This window comes from Macaca mulatta, chromosome 13 (assembly GCF_049350105.2).
Source record: "Macaca mulatta isolate MMU2019108-1 chromosome 13, T2T-MMU8v2.0, whole genome shotgun sequence".
Taxonomy (NCBI): Eukaryota; Metazoa; Chordata; class Mammalia; order Primates; family Cercopithecidae; genus Macaca; species Macaca mulatta.
This window is the reverse complement of record NC_133418.1, coordinates 60,835,413-60,849,813: the sequence shown is the minus strand read 5'-3', so window position 1 is coordinate 60,849,813 and position 14,401 is coordinate 60,835,413. Positions and strand designations below refer to the sequence as shown.

Sequence of the window (14,401 nt, the reverse complement as noted above, 5' to 3'; positions counted from 1 at the left end):
ATCACACCACTGCCCTCCAGCCTGTGTGACCATGAGACCCTGTCTCCAAAAAAAAAAAAAAAAAGGTGGTTTTGACTATACAGCAGTCAAAAACAGACAACTTCCACAGATCAACAGAGATAAATCAGTAAAAATGCCAAGTAGAAAGCAAGCTGCATATATGCAATATACCATATAAGTAAATTTATAAAACAGCACTACATATTTTTCATAAATCTAGGTATAGTAAATGAGAAAGACTGAAAGAATGTAGACTAAACTCACTGGAAATGTTACCTAAAGGTTAGGAGAAAAAGGGAAAGGAACTGCATATGAGGTGTAAAGGTGTACTTCAGCTTCATCTGGAATGCAATTTTTTGAATACCATTTTAAAAATACAATAAATATTTTTTTCAAGTGAAAATGACAAATGTTAATGATCAATTCTGGGTAGTAGAAATATAAATATTTTATTATTCTCTGTATGTCTCTATTTTTAAAATATTTTAAAATAGAGGGAAAAAATTACATTAAAAAGTACAGAGCTGGGCTGGGCGTGGGCTCATGCCTGTAATCCCAGCACTTTGGGAGGCCAAGGCAGGCAGATCACCTGAGGTCAGGAGTTTGAGACCAGCCTGGCCAACATGATAAAACCCTGTCTCTACTAAAAATACAAAAATTAGCCAGGTGTGGTGGCACGTGCCTGTTAATCCCAGCTACTCAGGAGGTGGAGGCAGGAGAATCGCTTGAACCTGGGAGGTGGAGGTTGAAGTGAGCTGAGATCACACCACTGCGCTCCAGCCTGTGTGACAGAGCGATACTCCGTCTCAAAAAATAAAAATAGAAGTACAAGGCTGGGGAGAGGGAGAAATAGGAAGCAACTGCCTAATGGGTACAGGATTTTCTTTTGGAGTAGTGAAAATGTTTGGAACTAGATAGAAGTGGTGGTTACGCACCATTGTGAAGACACTAAATGCCACTGAATTGTTCACTTTAAAATGGTTAATTTTATGTTTACGTCAAAAAAAGTCAAAAGCTACATTTTTAGTGCAATTTCAGAAACAAAAATTCCTTTTACGCAGGTAGTTTATGTCCTTGGCTAGAGGATAGAGGTTAATCTTCAGGCATCTTTCAAAGACATGAATTGACTTACAAAGAATGAGTTTCTGTTAGTATGTGACAGTGAGGATCTCTAAGGTCAGACTGACTTCCAAATAGATATATTAAAAAAGAAAAATAATAGCTAACGAGTTAGCTTGCATGCTTCAGAACTACTCGTCTGCAAAAACCCAACTAACCAACCCAGATTTAGTTATGGGAATAAAAGTAAAAGGGTATGAGCGGGGTAGGCCTTGAAAATATTACTAGCTTTTTTTGAACAGCCTCTTTAGGGTACACAGTATACATCTCTACCAAGAGTCTCTAAGTTTCTCATATGCTATTACCTTTTCAGGAGCAGGTCTCTCATGTATGTACCATTTGCATCATTTGACATCAAGACAGAGAGATACACAGTGTCACCCATGTGATGTTTTCTTAGGTGGGGTTCAGGTATTATGATTGTATAAAAATGTCCTTGTTTTTAGAGACACATGCCAAAGTATTTAAGGGTTAAATTTTATGACTGCAGCCTACTTTTTTGGATGTTCGGCAAAAGGGAGGTATGGGGGTGGGATGGAGAAGGAGCAAAAGTGGCAGGGAGAATGTGGCAAAATTTTAACAGTTGATAAATCTAGGTAAAAGGTATTCAGTGTTCATCATCGTCCTTTAAATGTTCCATGGCCTTGAAATTTTTGAAAACAAATGATTCTTTAAAAAGAAAAAGAAGAATCAGGTAATAAGAGAGAGTATCATTCTTGCATAAAACTCTTAAATTCAGCCTAACAGATTCAACAGAACAAAGCTTTCACATAGCTTTTTGCAAAATTGATTCACTGTACTTCTTTTTAAATGGCAAGGCCAACTTTATGAGTTTGAAATTTGAGCCTGAAATTCCTTTAACAGGGAATAAAATTTTATTCCTAAAAACCTTAGCACACTAAAGAATTGATACTAAGATATAACTAAATGATCACTGCTTTAAATTTTATAAAATCTCTTCCCCATATCTTTATCTACATAACTCTTCACAAAAATCCTGTTAAGGAAACTTTTACAATCATCCCTATTTTCAAATCTAAAAAACCTAAGCTGAGGGGAGTAAGTGATTTGCCCAAAGTTACAACAGCTAGTAAGTGACAGAACTAGAACTTAACCCAAGTTTTCAGATTCTAAATCCTATCCTATGCTTTCTATGTACTATGCTATTTTAACAGTAATATATACAATTTTTTCAACAGCTTACAATAAAATATATACATATACACACATATATTATTTTTCATAACCCTGTGAAGGAATTAAGACATATTTCATCCTTGTTATTTTATAAATGTGGCACAGAGGTTAAGTGACATTCACATGGTCACACAGTAGGACTTTTGAATTCTGTTTGAATTGGGGAAAGCTATTGGGTATCTAAGGAAGCGCTACTAACTCACACTGCCTCAAAACAGATACATAAGGTCAGGTAAGTAATTGTCCATGTATACACCACTTTTAGATAGTTAGACAGAAACAGGTATTTCCACGGGGCAAAAAAAAGCACAAAAGCTTGCTGATTTTACAACGTTGGTCTTCGGTGTGATTACAGCAGAAAAGGATGGCATAAATAATCAAAACTGATCATTAAAACAATTTAATATGGGAGTATATGGTGAAAATGTTAAAAAAAAAAAACATACCCATTTTGAGGTCCTCCATCATTTATCACATTTAAGTGAGATAACTGCTTTTTCAAGTGGAGTTTATAACTTGCATTAATTCTTAAAAATAACATCTGAAAAAGAAATAAAACTAAGTTTCTTAAAGTTCTACTGAAATAGAATATGTAAATATCTGAGTTATCAACATTAGAGAAAGTATTTTTAAAAACCAAAACCTTTGCTTTGGCATATACTTTTAAAATCCTCCTCTGAAAGTATTCTATTGCTATTTCACTACATTTTTTCTCCTTAGCTGGATAAAAGCTTTCTAACCTCCTTAGTACTCCTTTTTGGAAAAAAATCCCGTAAGTGGGATCAACTGTGACAAGTAAAAATAATAAAAAGTAGTGGGGAATTTTGTAATATATTAAGTAGGAAGTTGATAGGGGAAAGAATGTCATAATGATAGAGGCAAAGGTACCTTCATACTTCTATTCTAGTGAAATCACTTCAAAGTATTTTATTGTTCTCTCAAGCTTTGGGAAATACCTAACCTAAAATTATATACAATGAATTTATGAAATGATTTTGTGAAATAACATTGTCTGTGGGGAAAATATATATAACAATCTATGGAAGTTTTGTGGAATTACTAGTATTCAAGTGGCAATAGTGACATAAAATAACATTTGCCCAGCTTTGACAAGAGTACCCTTTATGCCACAGATAAAAACACATGAAGTACCTGTATGCCCAGCTCTCTGATCTGGCTAAGTCCTGCTCTAGAATTAGAACTCAGATGGCAAATCCAGAAGGTCAGAATGCCAGAGGTGGAGGATCTTACATGTGGAATGGAAAGGATGGCTTGGCTAAGAAGAAATTAGAAGGAAAAAGGAGACGACCCTAGTGGGTCCGCCATATTTTATGGCTCCCCTTCAGTCCTCAGTGAGTCCCAAAGGAGTTCCATGATATTTATTCATGAGTTTGGTATGATTTATGAAAACCTAGGGAAATATGAAGAAAATGTTACTAGCTAGTATAGGATGAAGTTTGAGGTGGCATAGGAAAGGAGACCAGCAGGAGCAACAGCAGGCAAGAGGTACTAAGAAAGCCACCCTCTGCTCCCAAATGCCATTTCCATGCACTCAACCAAGTAAGAGAGACAAACTGAAATAAACAAACTTGTCTGAATAGCAAAAATCCCAGTGAAAGTTAAATTCATTAGTCATACAGCAACTAGACTTTAATAGTATACCATTTATTCTACAAACTAGGCACACTTAATATGGAGGAAATAAGCTAAGATTAATTTAAAAAAAAAAAAACTGGTAAAAAAGAGAATACTGGAAAATTCAAAGTTCCAGGAGAGGGGAACAGGGGTGTAGGGGGTAGAGTTGTTACTGAAGAGTGAAGCGAACTCTGTGATAATACTTTTGTAGGGGAATACAGTAGAGATAGAAGGGTGGATACTTCATAGCTGAGAGGTGCCAAAGGCTCCCCGACCCTGCATTTTGCTCTTTTTCCTAGTTTGTCTTTATTACAGATCACTTATGCTGATCTAACAATAAAGCAGATTGAGTTAATTACATGTGTTAATCTTATTAACTTTATCACTAATTCTTCCCATAGCCAATTTGAATTACAATCACCATAACATATTTTGCTACTAATTGATAAAGGCCAACTCTAATTTTCCAAGGAACAGCATAATAAATGACGTAAGTAGAATCTGGGACTACTGATCATGGACAAACAGAAAATCTACTTTTTAGAATTGTTTATCATATAGTAAAGCTATAGCTCTGGTCTGTCACTGCAAGGAGCACTTAGAAAGTAGAAATTTTTATCCATGTTCTACCAGTCAATGTAACGATTTAAAAAAATGATAATCATATTGGAACATGAACAGCTTAACGGTGCCAAAAGCATGTAAAACCACCCCAATTCTGCAGATATTGTATGTTATATATACATGAATAGTTTTAGGAATTACTACTCACCTGTGTTTGTTCTTCTGGAAGGAGATCAAATATAGCTTCGTGCATTTTTGTCATTTGCTTACAAATATTCCTGAAACAGGCAGAAGGAACGGGAGCCTTCACCTCATACTGGTAGGGGAAAATAATGATAATTATGGTCATGTCCTCTGAATTGCATATGTCTCCACCATTCCCTGAGACATATATTTACCATCCCTCCACATATCCAATTCTGGCATAGTACTCAAGCTTACACTTTTCAACTGTGATCTGCACTACTCATACAAATCTTGAGAACCTTTCATTCAATATCTTAATCCACTTTAAAGGAGCTAAAATAGCTCAGTGACTAAGAACAAAGGCTGCTTCCAAACTTAGACTGCTGGGTTCAGATCCCAGCTCCTCCCATTCTAAGCTATGTGATGTTGGGCAAGTTACTTAATTTATCTATCTCAAAGGGCTGCTGTGAGAATTAAAAAAGAGGACTCATAAGAATGCAAAACAGTGCTTGATACAAAGTAAGTACTCAAAAAAATGTTAGCTACTAAATCTGGCTCAATATACAATGTAGCCACTCCAAATAAACAGATTATGTTTAAAAATTTAAAAATTAGCCAGGGCATGGTGGCAGGCACGTGTAATTCCAGCTACTCGGGAGGCTGAGACAGGAAAATTGCTTGGACCTGGGAGGTGGAGGCTGCAGTGAGCTGAGATAGCACCACTGCACTCCAACCTGGGCGACAAGAGTGAAACTGTCTCAAAAAAAAAAAAACAAAAAAACAATGTGTCAACATGATCATACCTGAAATCAACAGAAAAATATGGCAGAATTAAGATGTTTTTTAGTTTGTAGGTGGGTCAATATAGTAATCATATTTTACCCTAACACTAAAAGGAGGATTTTTTTTCAGCAATGTTCTCTGCTAAAAATTTAAACTTAGGTAAATTCATTTTACTATTCCTACATATGAAACAATATGGTAGTATGACTTTAAAAACCATCTTTTGAACAACAACAAAAAAAAAAGCAGCAAAAACCTCTGCAGACGCAAACGACTCTGTCTGACAGCTTTGAAGAGAGCAGTGGATCTCCCAACACGGAGGTTGAGATCTGAGAACGGACAGACTGCCTGCTCAAGTGGGTCCCTGACCCCTGAGTAGCCTAACTGGGAGACATCCTCCACTAGGGGCAGACCGACACCCCACACCTCACACGGTGGAGTACACCCCTGAGAGGAAGCTTCCAAAGCAAGAATCAGACAGGTACACTCGCTATTCAGCAGTATTCTATCTTCTGCAGCCTCTACCGCTGACACCCAGGCAAACAGGGTCTGGAGTGGACTTGAAGCAATCTCTAACAGACCTACAGCTGAGGGTCCTGACTGTTAGAAAGAAAACTAACAAACAGGAAGGACACCCACACCAAAACCCCATCAGTACGTCACCATCATCAAAGACCAGAGGCAGATAAAACCACAAAGATGGGGAAAAAGCAGGGCAGAAAAGCTGGAAATTGAAAAAAATAAGAGCGCATCTCCCCCTCCAAAGGAACGCAGCTCGTCGCCAGCAACGGATCAAAGCTGGACGGAGAATGACTTTGACGAGATGAGAGAAGAAGGCTTCAGTCCATCCAACTTCTCAGAGCTAAAGGAGGAATTACGTACCCAGCACAAAGAAACTAAAAATCTTGAAAAAAGAGTGGAAGAATTGATAACCAGAATAATTAACGCAGAGAAGGCCATAAACGAACGGACAGAGATGAAAACCATGACACGAGAAATACATGACAAATGCACAAGCTTCAGTAACCGACTCGATCAACTGAAAGAAAGAGTATCAGCGACTGAGGATCAAATGAATGAAATGAAGCGAGAAGAGAAATCTAAAGAAAAAAGAAGAAAAAGAAATGAACAAAGCCTGCAAGAAGTATGGGATTGCATAAAAAGACCAAATCTACGTCTGATAGGGGTGCCTGAAAGTGAGGGGGAAAATGGAACCAAGCTGGAAAACACTCTTCAGGATATCATCCAGGAGAACTTCCCCAACCTAGTAGGGCAGGCCAACATCCAAATTCAGGAAATACAGAGAACGCCACAAAGATACTCCTCGAGAAGAGCAACTCCAAGACACATAATTGCCAGATTCACCAAAGTTGAAATGAAGGAAAAAATCTAAAGGGCAGCCAGAGAGAAAGGTCGGGTTACACACAAAGGGAAGCCCATCAGACTAACAGCAGATCTCTCAGCAGAAACTCTCCAAGCCAGAAGAGAGCGGGGGCCAATATTCAACATTCTTGAAGAAAAGAATTTTCAACCCAGAATTTCATATCCAGCCAAACTAAGTTTCATAAGTGAAGGAGAAATAAAATCCTTTACAGACAAGCAAATGCTGAGAGATTTTGTCACCACCAGGCCTGCCTTACAAGAGACCCTGAAGGAAGCACTAAACATGGAAAGGAACTACCGGTACCAGCCATTGCAAAAACATGCCAAAATGTAAAAGACCATCGAGGCTAGGAAGAAACTGCATCAACTAACGAGCAAAATAACCAGGTAATATCATAATGGCAGGATCAAGTTCACACATAACAATATTAACCTTAAATGTAAATGGACTAAACGCTCCAATTAAAAGACACAGACTGGCAAACTGGATAAAGAGTCAAGACCCATCAGTCTGCTGTATTCAGGAGACCCATCTCACATGCAGAGACATACATAGGCTCAAAATAAAGGGATGGAGGAAGCTCTACCAAGCAAATAGAGAACAAAAAAAAGCAGGGGTTGTAATACTAGTCTCTGATAAAACAGACTTTAAACTATCAAAGATCAAAAGAGACAAAGAAGGCCATTACATAACGGTAAAGGGATCAATTCAACAGGAAGAACTAACTATCCGAAATATATATGCACCCAATACAGGAGCACCCAGATTCATAAAGAAAGTCCTTAGAGATTTACAAAGAGACTTAGACTCCCATACAATAATAATGGGAGACTTCAACACCCCACTGTCAACATTAGACAGATCAACGAGACAGAAAGTTAACAAGGATATCCAGGAATTGAACTCATCTCTGCAGCAAGCAGACCTAATAGACATCTACAGAACTCTCCACCCCAAATCAACAGAACATACATTCTTCTCAGCACCACATCACACTTATTCCAAAATTGACCACATAATTGGAAGTAAAGCACTCCTCAGCAAATGTACAAGAACAGAAATTATAACAAACTGTCTCTCAGACCATAGTGCAATCAAACTAGAACTCAGGACTAAGAAACTCAATCAAAACCACTCAACTACATGGAAACTGAACAACCTGCTCCTGAATGACTACTGGGTACATAACGAAATGAAGGCAGAAATAAAGATGTTGTTCAAAACCAATGAGAACAAAGATACAACATACCAGAATCTCTGGGACACATTTAAAGCAGTGTGTAGAGGGAAATTTATAGCACTAAATGCCCACAAGAGAAAGCTGGAAAGATCTAAAATTGACACCCTAACACCACAATTAAAAGAACTAGAGAAGCAAGAGCAAACACATCCAAAAGCTAACAGAAGGCAAGAAATAACTAAGATCAGAGCAGAACTGAAGGAGATAAGAGACACAAAAAACCCTCCAAAAAATCAATGAATCCAGGAGTTGGTTTTTTTGAAAAGATCAACAAAATTGATAGACCGCTAGCAAGACTAATAAAGAAGAAAAGAGAGAAGAATCAAATAGACGCAATAAAAAATGATAAAGGGGATATCACCACCGACCCCACAGAAATATAAACTATCATCAGAGAATACTATAAACACCTCTACACAAATAAACTAGAAAATCTAGAAGAAATGGATAATTTCCTGGACACTTACACTCTCCCAAGACTAAACCAGGAAGAAGCTGAATCCCTGAGTAGACCAATAGCAGGCTCTGAAATTGAGGCAATAATTAATAGCCTACCAACCAAAAAAGTCCAGGACCAGATGGATTCACAGCTGAATTCTACCAGATGTACAAGGAGGAGCTGGTACCATTCCTTCTGAAACTATTCCAATCAACAGAAAAAGAGGGAATCCTCCCTAACTCATTTCATGAGGCTAACATCATCCTGATACCAAAGCCTGGCAGAGATACAACAAAAAAAGGGAATTTTAGACCAATATCCCTGATGAACATCGATGAGAAAATCCTCAATAAAATGCTGGCAAACTGAATCCAGCAGCACATCAAAAAGCTTATCCACCATGATCAAGTGGGCTTCATCCCTGGGATGCAAGGATGGTTCAACATACGCAAATCAATAAACATAATCCAGCATATAAACAGAACCAAAGACAAAAACCACATGATTATCTCAATAGATGCAGAAAAGGCCTTTGACAAAATTCAACAGCCCTTCATGCTAAAAACGCTCAATAAATTCGGTATTGATGGAATGTATCTCAAAATAATAAGAGCTATTTATGACAAACCCACAGCCAATATCACACTGAATGGGCAAAAACTGGAAAAATTCCCTTTGAAAACTGGCACAAGACAGGGATGCCTTCTCTCACCACTCCTATTCAACATAGTGTTGGAAGTTCTGGCTAGTGCAATCAGGCAAGAGAAAGAAATAAAGGGTATTCAGTTAGGAAAAGAAGAAGTCAAATTGTCCCTGTTTGCAGATGACATGATTGTATATTTAGAAAACCCTATTGTCTCAGCCCCAAATCTCCTTAAGCTGATAAGAAACTTCAGCAAAGTCTCAGGATACAAAATTAATGTGCAAAAATCACAAGCCTTCTTATACACCAGTAACAGACTAACATAGAGCCAAATCATGAATGAACTTCCATTCACAATTGCTTCAAAGAGAATAAAATACCTAGGAATCCAACTTACAAGGGATGTAAAGGACCTCTTCAAGGAGAACTACAAACCACTGCTCAGTGAAATAAAAGAGGACACAAACAAATGGAAGAACATACCATGCTCATGGATAGGAAGAATCAATATTGTGAAAATGGCCATACTGCCCAAGGTAATTTACAGATTCAATGCCATCCCCATCAAGCTACCAATGAGTTTCTTCACAGAATTGGAAAAAACTGCTTTAAAGTTCATATGGAACCAAAAAAGAGCCCGCATTTCCAAGACAATCCTAAGTCAAAAGAACAAAGCTGGAGGCATCATGCTACCTGATTTCAAACTATACTACAAGGCTACAGTAACCAAAACAGCATGGTACTGGGACCAAAACAGAGATATAGACCAAAGGAACAGAACAGAGCCCTCAGAAATAATACCACACATCTACAGCCATCTGATCTTTGATAAACCTGAGAAAAACAAGAAATGGGGAAAGGATTCCCTATTTAATAAATGGTGCTGGGAAAATTGGCTAGCCATAAGTAGAAAGCTGAAAATGGATCCTTTCCTTACTCCTTATACGAAAATTAATTCAAGATGGATTAGAGACTTAAATGTTAGACTTAATACCATAAAAACCCTAGAAGAAAACCTAGGTAATACCATTCAGGACATAGGCATGGGCAAGGAATTCATGTCTAAAACACCAAAAGCAACGGCAACAAAAGCCAAAATTGACAAATGGGATCTAATTAAACTAAAGAGCTTCTGTACAGCAAAAGAAACTACCATCAGAGTGAACAGGCAACCTACAGAATGGGAGAAAATTTTTGCAATCTGCTCATCAGACAAAGGGCTAATATCCAGAACCTACAAAGAACTCAAACAAATTTACAAGAAAAAAACAACCCCATCAAAAAGTGGGCAAAGGATATGAACAGACACTTCTCAAAAGAAGACATTCATACAGCCAACAGACACATGAAAAAATGCTCATCATCACTGGCCATCAGAGAAATGCAAATCAAAACCACAATGAGATACCATCTCACACCAGTTAGAATGGCGATCATTAAAAAGTCAGGAAACAACAGGTGCTGGAGAGGATGTGGAGAAATAGGAACACTTTTACACTGTTGGTGGGATTGTAAACTAGTTCAACCATTATGGAAAACAGTATGGCGATTCCTCAAGGATCTAGAACTAGAAGTACCATATGACCCAGCCATCCCATTACTGGGTATATACCCAAAGGATTATAAATCATGCTGCTATAAAGACACATGCACATGTATGTTTATTGCGGCACTATTCACAATAGCAAAGACTTGGAATCAACCCAAATGTCCATCAGTGACGGACTGGATGAAAATGTGGCACATATACACCATGGAATACTATGCAGCCATAAAAAAGGATGAGTTTGTGTCCTTTGTAGGGACATGGATGCAGCTGGAAACCATCATTCTCAGCAAACTATCACAAGAACAGAAAACCAAACACCGCATGTTCTCACTCATAGGTGGGAACTGAACAATGAGATCACTTAGACTCGGGAAGGGGAACATCACACACCGGGGCCTATCACGGGGAAGGGGGAGGGCGGAGGGATTGCATTGGGAGTTATACCTGATGTAAATGACGAGTTGATGGGTGCTGACGAGTTGATGGGTGCTGACGAGTTGATGGGTGCAGCACACCAACATGGCACAAGTATACATATGTAAGAAACCTGCACGTTATGCACATGTACCCTAGAACTTAAAGTATAAAAAAAAAAAAAAAAAAAAAAACCTAGAAACTTTCTGAGAAAAATAAATAAATAAAAAAAAATAAAAACCATCTTTTAGCTTATATTTTAGAATTCACACAGCTGAAATTATATACCATTTTATTTATAAGACAAATTTGGGCTAAATACTATATTTTAAATGTACTAATTTTATATTAGTATGCTTCATTAGAATGTACTAATATGCACTAGTTTATTAAAATGTGATGAGTTCCAATAAACTGCTGTAAAAGAACCGTGTATAGATCACCATGTAACTGAATTAAGCAAAGTTGTGACCACCCAAACCCAAGGGTTTGTCTCTCTTCACCCTAAAAAGATATCAAACATCCTCTTATATTTTTATCTTTTTTTATTAATAACAGCTTTGAGATATAATTCACATACCATAAAATTCATTCTTTCAAAATATAAAATTCACTGGGTTTTGGTAAATTCATAGTTACGCAGCTATTACTGCTAATTTATAAACATTTTCATTACCTCCAAAAGAAATTCCAAACCCAAAAGTTGTCCTTCTGGACTCTCCCTTTTCCCCAGCCCCTGGCAACCACTAATCTACTTTCTGTCCCTGAATTTGCTTATTCTGGACATTTCATAGAAATGGAATCATAGAATATGTGGCTTTTTGTGACTGGCTTCTTTCCCTAAACATAATGCTTTTGTTTATGAATGAATCAGTACTTCATTTCTTTTTGTTATTTATTCATTTTTAGAGACAGTGTCTCACTCTGTCACCCAGGCTAGAGTGCAGTGGTGTGATCGTAGCCCACTGTAACCTGGAACTCCTGTGCTGAAGCAATCCTTCCACTTCAGCCTTCTGAGTAGGTAGGACTACAGGCACACACTACCACACCCAGCTTGAGCATTTCATTTCTTTTTACAATGTTTTCAATATACTTGGGTATATACCTAGTGGTGGAATTACTGGGTCTTATGGTAACTCCAGGTTTAATCTTTTGAGGAAATGCTAAACTGTTTTCCAAAGTGGCTGCATCATTTTACAATATCACTAGCAGTGTATGCAGGCTCTAATTTATTCTCCACATCCTCACCAACACTTGCTATTTTTTTTTTATTTTAGTCATCCTAGTAAGTATAATTTATGGTAACATCCTCTTAACTACCAGGGCCCCTGTACTGGGTTGAATAGTGTCCCCTCAAAATTCATGTCCACCTGGTACCTCATGAGGTCATAATGGATTAGAGTGGGACCTAAATCCACTGACCGGGGTCTTTATACAAGAAAGAAGAGAGAAATTCAGACACAGAGTCACACGCAGAGGGAAGACAACCATGTGAAGACCAGGCAGAGAGACCGGCATGAGGCAACTACAAGCCAAGGAATGCCAAGGACTGACAGCCACCACCTGAAGCTGGAAAGAAGCAGGGAAGAATTCTTCCCAGGAGTCTTCAAAGGAAGCAGAGCCTGGCCCACACCTTCATTTCAGACTTCTAGGTTCCAAAACGGGGAAAGAACAGACTTCTATTATTTTAAGTCATCCAATTTGTGGTAATTTATTATGGGGGCCCTAAAAACCTAAGATACTCCCCCAAACCTTCCTTCACCCCTGCTTTTCCTAAAGGTACTATTCTTTCCATATTACCTTTATACATTTCTTCAGTCACCTAAACTTGAGACTGTACTTCTTTACTCTCAGTTTATAAAATTTGGTTCCTGCCACCAGCCAACTACCTTCCTCTACTACCTGTATAACACTCTTCTGAAAGTGTGTGTGTGTGTGTGCGTGTGTGTGTGTGTGTGTGTGTATGCTTGAATGAATGTATCAGATTCAATGCTGTCTGGAGTGTACAAAGATGAATCAAAGTCCCTTTGGGGAGATAACTGTCTAAAAGCTGGTTGGTGTTCCAAAAAGTGGACAATGAATGCTATAGAACTCAAGTGAAGGACATTTACACAATGATGTCTAATGGCTTCCTAAGCTGCCCACCTGAGGTGTTTGGTCTTCAAAGGGGAAAAAGAAACAGGTATTCCAAATAGAGGACATGCCATATTATTTCAAATCTGTTTTGTTTGTTTTTTGTTTCCTTGAGATGGAGTCTCACTCTGACGCCAGGCTGGAGTGCAGTGGCGCAATCTCAGCTCACTGCAACCTCTGCCTCCCGGGTTCAAGTGGTTCTCCTGCCTCAGCCTCCCGAGTAGCAGGGACTACATACAGGAGCTCGCCACCCCGCCCAGGTAATTTTTTGTTTTTAGTAGAGATGGGGTTTCACCATGTTGGCCAGGATGGTCTCGATCTCCTGACCTCGTGATCCACCAGCCTCGGCCTCCCAAAGTGCTGGGATTACAGGCATGCGCCACCACACCCGGCCTCAAATCTGTTTTATATACTTTCTGATTAATACTTCTAAAGTACCATTCTAATCATATTATTCATTCATTAAAAAACTTTTATTTAAAATTTAGAAAGCTGCAATAGAACATTGCTACTACCTTAACAATACAAAAAACTGAGATAATCTATAAAATCATAATTTTTCTTGACATCAGAGAACAGAGATCAGGGGAACCAAGGGAACTAATTCCAAAGACTGAAAAGGCCCTCTGAGGAGACGTGATACACAGGAACTGTCTCACTTTTGGCAGAGCATAAAAACAAGAGATGACCACAAGAGAAGCAAGTAAGAAGAAAATAACTAAAATTTTAACAGATTCCTAAAGGCCAAACGTGGGCTAGGATAGATTTAGATAAGTGAAAACCCTAGCCATAATGAGAGTTTGCACTCATGCACGTTTTACTTCACGGCCTCCAGGAGGTACTCAGAAGAAACAGGAGGATCAAAGGGAGAAGACCATATAAATCCACTCTCAGTAGCACAGGTATTCAGGAGGTGATTAGTTGCCACAAGGGAATAGAAACAAATGCCATCCATTTCCCCCAAACCCTATTCTCATACAAAGTAAAAGGCCTAAGTCACTGAGAAGGGGCACCAAACTTTCACCACTGGGGTCACTGTATGAAAGCAGGAACAAAACATGCCTGCTCCTGGGCTGGGCACGGTGGCTCATGCCTATAATCCCAGCACTTTGGGA

The 14,401-nt window shown here is 38.4% G+C and overlaps 1 protein-coding gene across 5 annotated transcripts in view; it reads right to left on the bottom strand.

The window, feature by feature from the left end:
- Positions 1 to 14,401, bottom strand: part of VPS54 (VPS54 subunit of GARP complex) — a 131,947-nt gene that overhangs the window by 1,797 nt on the left and 115,749 nt on the right. For all 5 annotated transcript variants that reach the window (XM_015112491.3, NM_001261018.2, XM_077958281.1 and 2 more), the window contains 2 exons: positions 4,724 to 4,831; positions 2,763 to 2,857 (listed from right to left, as the gene is read on the bottom strand). In XM_015112491.3, the coding sequence (XP_014967977.1) occupies positions 2,763 to 2,857; positions 4,724 to 4,831 (203 nt within the window). The remainder of the gene's footprint in view (positions 1 to 2,762; positions 2,858 to 4,723; positions 4,832 to 14,401) is intronic.